The sequence below is a fragment of the Lathyrus oleraceus genome, chromosome 6 (assembly GCF_024323335.1).
Source record: "Lathyrus oleraceus cultivar Zhongwan6 chromosome 6, CAAS_Psat_ZW6_1.0, whole genome shotgun sequence".
Taxonomy (NCBI): domain Eukaryota; kingdom Viridiplantae; phylum Streptophyta; class Magnoliopsida; order Fabales; family Fabaceae; genus Lathyrus; species Lathyrus oleraceus.
The window spans coordinates 12,230,415-12,235,558 of record NC_066584.1 but is presented as its reverse complement, the minus strand read 5'-3'; the positions used below and the strand labels follow the sequence as shown (position 1 = coordinate 12,235,558).

General features: G+C 28.3%; 1 protein-coding gene across 1 annotated transcript; it reads left to right on the top strand.

Moving 5' to 3' along the window:
- The first annotated feature begins 1,829 nt into the window (after positions 1 to 1,829).
- Positions 1,830 to 4,895, top strand: LOC127092503 (probable carbohydrate esterase At4g34215). The gene is made up of 2 exons (XM_051031395.1): positions 1,830 to 2,516; positions 4,585 to 4,895. Exons 1-2 carry the CDS (start codon positions 1,923 to 1,925, stop codon positions 4,807 to 4,809), a joined length of 819 nt encoding a protein of 272 aa, XP_050887352.1. The 5' UTR covers positions 1,830 to 1,922; the 3' UTR covers positions 4,810 to 4,895.
- The last annotated feature ends 249 nt before the right edge of the window (positions 4,896 to 5,144 follow it).

The window sequence follows — 5,144 nt, the reverse complement described above, 5'->3', positions numbered from 1 at the left end:
CATTTGAAGCCATTGGAGGTCATCTCTTCAAAGGACTTCTTATGTTATTTTCAGCTATCAATTGTAGTATTATTTTCTGAATAATGAGTAGCTAAGCTCCTCTAGGTTAGGTTGTGTTATGATGAATCTTATTCAATGTTGTTGGAATTATATGTTGGTTTGACTTTGTATGAATAATTCGAATTATAATGTTATTCAGTTGTTTCTTAATCTTAATTCTTTTTATTTTAGATACTCTGTTAATCTCATATTGGACACATATGAATTACCGAACCTTAGCCTATGTGTTGGACCTAGGGAAACTATTCTACTTACGTTGGTTGAATAGATATAGGAAACCTTGAGTAGTGGCATATGAAATTAACATTATGTACATCTCCTAATCCTACTTACGCTGGTGGACTATGAATAGGAAGCTCTGAGTAGTGATTAGTGAGTTATTTCGTAAGGGATCGATTATAACGGTTTAGTTAATTCGTCGTGAGATTATAAGGATAAGATCATTCATAGAAGGTATCATACATCAAAAAGAGAGGATAAGGAGATTCGATACACAATCTAATCGTCTTAATATTTTTGTTTTTAAACTCGTAGTTAGTTTTTCATTCTGAAACTTGAATCCCCCAATTTACTGTTTTCCTTTACATTGCATAATTGTTGGCTTGTTTGAACATAGTCCCCGTGGATTCAATCTTTTATTACTGCGACACTATCAGTATACTTGCTGAGAAGTCATCAAGTTTTTGACACCGTTGTCGGGGACTGTTGATTTCGACATGGCAATGCGTCGTGCAACATATTTTATTTTTCTTAGTTTTCATTGCTTTTTGTTTATTTCCTTGTTTATCATAGTGCTACTGAGGTATTTCTTGTTTGTGTGTATGCAACTCTGGTAGAAACACGCACTCATACGCTATGTTCAGTCCATCTAGCGAGCGTGCAATTGTGTTTCGCTAAGTCGTGTTCTCATTTTTTCAAGGTGCGACATGTGGCAACTGCAAGTGTTGAAAGATCTTTCTCTGTCATGAATTTTATGAAGAATGGTTTGCGCAATCATATGCGAGATGAGTGATTGAATGATTATTTAGTTACATATATAGATAGTGACATATTTGATAACATGGACAATGAAAAAATTATTGAACATTTTCGAGATATGAAAATTGGTAGAGAACAATTGTAAGCTCTTATGAATATTTTTGTTTTCTCGTTATAATATGTATTTTGGAACAGTTTAAAATATTTTTATTTAGTAAAGTATTTTTATTTATTTAGAAAAAATTTAAATCACACACGAACACACGCGCATATGCATACGTGCACGCACACATACACTCACACGCACACTCACGCAATATTTTTTATGAAAACTTTATATTTTAATAGTTTTTAAAAAATTTATATTAATAAAATCCTAACAAAAGGATCAATTAAAGAAAAAATTATGATCATTTATTTAAATCAAAACAAAATAAACATAACAAAATAAATTTTCTTCTTTTATATATATATATATATATATATATATATATAATTTTGTAGCAATATAGTAATAAAAATCTTTTAAAAAACTGTAACAAACAACATAGATTATGGGATTACTCAATTTTTAAGTTGAGCCTTCCAGCATAATAGAACTTGTATAGATACATTACGTGCACTCTTATAGTGAGATCACATTAATTTAATTTTCCAATGCCAACAACATAATAAATAATGATCTATCATCTTTGTTGCAAAATCCTCGGCGGGTCCCATATGAAGCACGCTACAAACCTAATTAACGATTGTTTAGCCTATGATCATGATGCCCCCAACATAAACTGTTACCTCATTCACGCTTATAATCAATGATCCCTCATCCCATAACCCTAAAAGCATACTAAAAACAACACATATTTTTCTTAGCTCCCAACATAATAATGAGGCTAATGTGTCTTATGTTTTTAATGTTTTTCTGTGTTTTGATTGTAACAGTAAACACAACTAAAGATATTTTCATATTGGCTGGACAGAGTAACATGGCTGGTCGAGGAGGCGTTTTTAATAGAAAATGGGACGGTGTTGTTCCAGTAGAGTGTAAGCCAAGCCCCTCAGTTTTGAGACTAAGTTCAAATCTTAAATGGGAAGAAGCCCGTGAGCCGCTTCATGAAGATATCGATGTGGAAAAGACTTGTGGTGTTGGGCCTGGGCTTGCTTTTGCAAACGAGGTAGTTAGAATGAGAGGCGGTGGTGGCGGCGGTTGCGGTGGATGTGTCGTGGGACTTGTTCCTTGTGCGGTTGGTGGGACGAGAATTGAAGAGTGGAAAAAGGGAGGTCGGTTGTATAATGAATTGGTGAAACGAGCTATTGAATCAGTTAGGGATGGTGATGGTGTTATAAGAGCACTTGTTTGGTATCAAGGTGAGAGTGATACTGTAAGAGAAGAAGATGGTGAGAAATATAAGAGTAGAATGGAGAATTTTATTCAGAATTTTCGGTTGGATCTTCAACTTCCAAAACTTCTGGTTATTCAGGTTAGGTTCTTCTTCTACTTTAATATTTACAGTTGCATTCATAGTTTACATTCAGATGATAATCAAATTGTAAAATTGTAGTGTGTTGGTTTTTCTGGGGGCAAACTTGTCTAAAAAAGATATAGAAATAAAATAAGATAGAAGTCACACGTTTATTTGAATTTCAAATTTCAAATCAGGTGAAGCATGAATGCAAACTGATAGGACTTGTTGGGATGATATTATATTTAAATATTAACGGTTAGCCATCAAAATAGTTAATGGGTCCCAACATAATTTAATAAATGGGCCAACATACCAACTTGCAAGAAGTTGAGATGTCTTTTCCTTTTTATTCCTTTTTATTTAAAAAGATTAATTATTATATACTATTAGTATAAAAAAGATTTAAACGATTAATTTATCACAATCATCTATTTGTATTAATTTATATGTTTTTAAAATAAAAGTCAAACTTATTTTAATATCCAACATCTTTGATTAATTGAGGGTGTAAAATTTCTATACACTCTCAACGTATTTCAATTAAATCATTTCTTTAAATGTACAAATGGATAAAAGTATAAAGGATATTTTTAAATGTTTATTTTTGTTTTAATTTAAATTATTTATAAAATAAAAAAATAATTAAATAAAAAAGGTGTGCAAACCGTCATATAAGTTAGTAAAAGAGAAGTTAAGTTGAGGTTTAAAATAAAATTTGAAAATAATATAATTAGGACCAAAATATACAACACCAAAAACATATTTTTTCTTTATATATATTCCTGCATTCAGACGGATATTCTATCCGGTTTTTTATTAAACACACGTGAAAATATGTACGATATTATTTTATTTTATTTAATGCTAATTTTTATTGAAAGTTAATAGTAGAAAATTCTGGGAAAGATGATAATAGTAGTTTCAATAGAAGTTATAAGAAGTTATTAGGTAGGTTATCTAAGGATAAAATTGGTAGAAAAATAGGTTACATCAAAATCAAATTTTTCCTTAAAATATATATATATATATATATATATATATATATATATATATATATATATATATATATATATATATATATATATATATATATATAAATTAAAAATATTGGATTTTATATATATCTATCAGATTTTGTTTGAAGAAATATTGACTTTTTGAAAAAATTATTTTTTATTTTTTATTTTTGAAAGTTGTCCATAATTAAAATTAAAAAAAATTACACTATGGAATTTTTCAAAAAATTCAATAAACTATAATATTTTTCGATAAATTTGATAAACTACAATATCTTTCAAAAAAAATTCAATAATATAACTTTTTTAATTATTAAATATGAACTATCAATTTTTTTAAAAATCCGAAAAATTAACGAAAAAACAGTATGTTAAATTTTTTTTTTATAAAAAAACTAGTAAAAATACATATAGAAATTTTAAAATACATTATTGGATTTTTCCATTCATACTGAATTTTTCAATTATCTTACCGATTTTTTATTGCTGTTTTTTATTAAATTTTGATAAAGGTTGTTTTCCATTATAAAAATGTGTGAAGATGCCGAATGTATATGGATATGTCAATATAAAATCTTTAAAAAAATTGTTTTTCAATTTTTAACTCCATACTTTTTATATATTTTACAAATCAGTTTTATAAAACTAAGTTATGGGTTTTACTAGATTTGAACCAATCCATCAATTTGTCTATTCATCCGATATTTTTCTAAAATCCAGTAAATTTCATTTTTATAAAACTTAATGAATTATGTTCATTTTAAAATAAATACCTTTAGAAATATTGTCATAATTTTTAAAAAATTAAATAGATTTTTGTTTATAGAAGTACTATTTTTAAATTTTAGATTATTAATCAAACAATTATTTTTTATTATTTCAAAATAAATAATTATAATTTATTTAATAACAGTGTGATGGTTGGTGGCAGCAGTTGATTACCATTTTCCACCACCAAACATATAAAATGCTTAATTGAGAAACCATGATATGACTTGGGCATTATTCTCATTATGTAGTTTGACATGAGCACTCAAATTATTGTTGCTAACTTGCTATGCATGCAGGTAGCACTTGCATCAGGGGAAGGTAAGTTTATAAATAAGGTGAGACATGCTCAATTGAGTATCAAGCTTCATAATGTCACATGTGTTGATGCCAAAGGACTACGTCTTAAGGAAGATAATCTTCACCTTACAACAATGTCTGAGGTTCATTTGGGTATCCGATTAGCTCGGGCATATCTCGCTGTCATCGATCATCCATTTAATTACACACAAGTTGGTAGATGATCACACATGTGTCACATTAAATTAAGATTGAACAATTCACATTTGTAAATTTGATTTGGTTTTGAGAATGAATGATTATTTACAGAGGAGTTGAGTAAATACTTTAAAAATATGATAAGATTTTTTTATAAGTTGATTCATATAAAGTGAAAATGGCAGGAAATATTGTAGGCCACTTTAAATTAGACCGTACAGGGTCATGAAAAACAATTGCATTTGATAAGTTATCTGTATATTTTGGAACATGGCAGTTTTATGGAATAATGGAGCTCAACATAGTTTGGACCATATAAAACCTCTTTATATTATACAATTTCATCTGACATAGTGTCTCT

Bases quoted from the DNA above. Each gene is read 5' to 3' on its own strand.
- LOC127092503 (XM_051031395.1), top strand. From the start codon at position 1,923: ATGAGGCTAATGTGTCTTATGTTTTTAATGTTTTTCTGTGTTTTGATT. The intron at 2,517-4,584 runs GTTAGGTTCTTC...CTATGCATGCAG, and splicing joins CAAAACTTCTGGTTATTCAG to GTAGCACTTGCATCAGGGGA.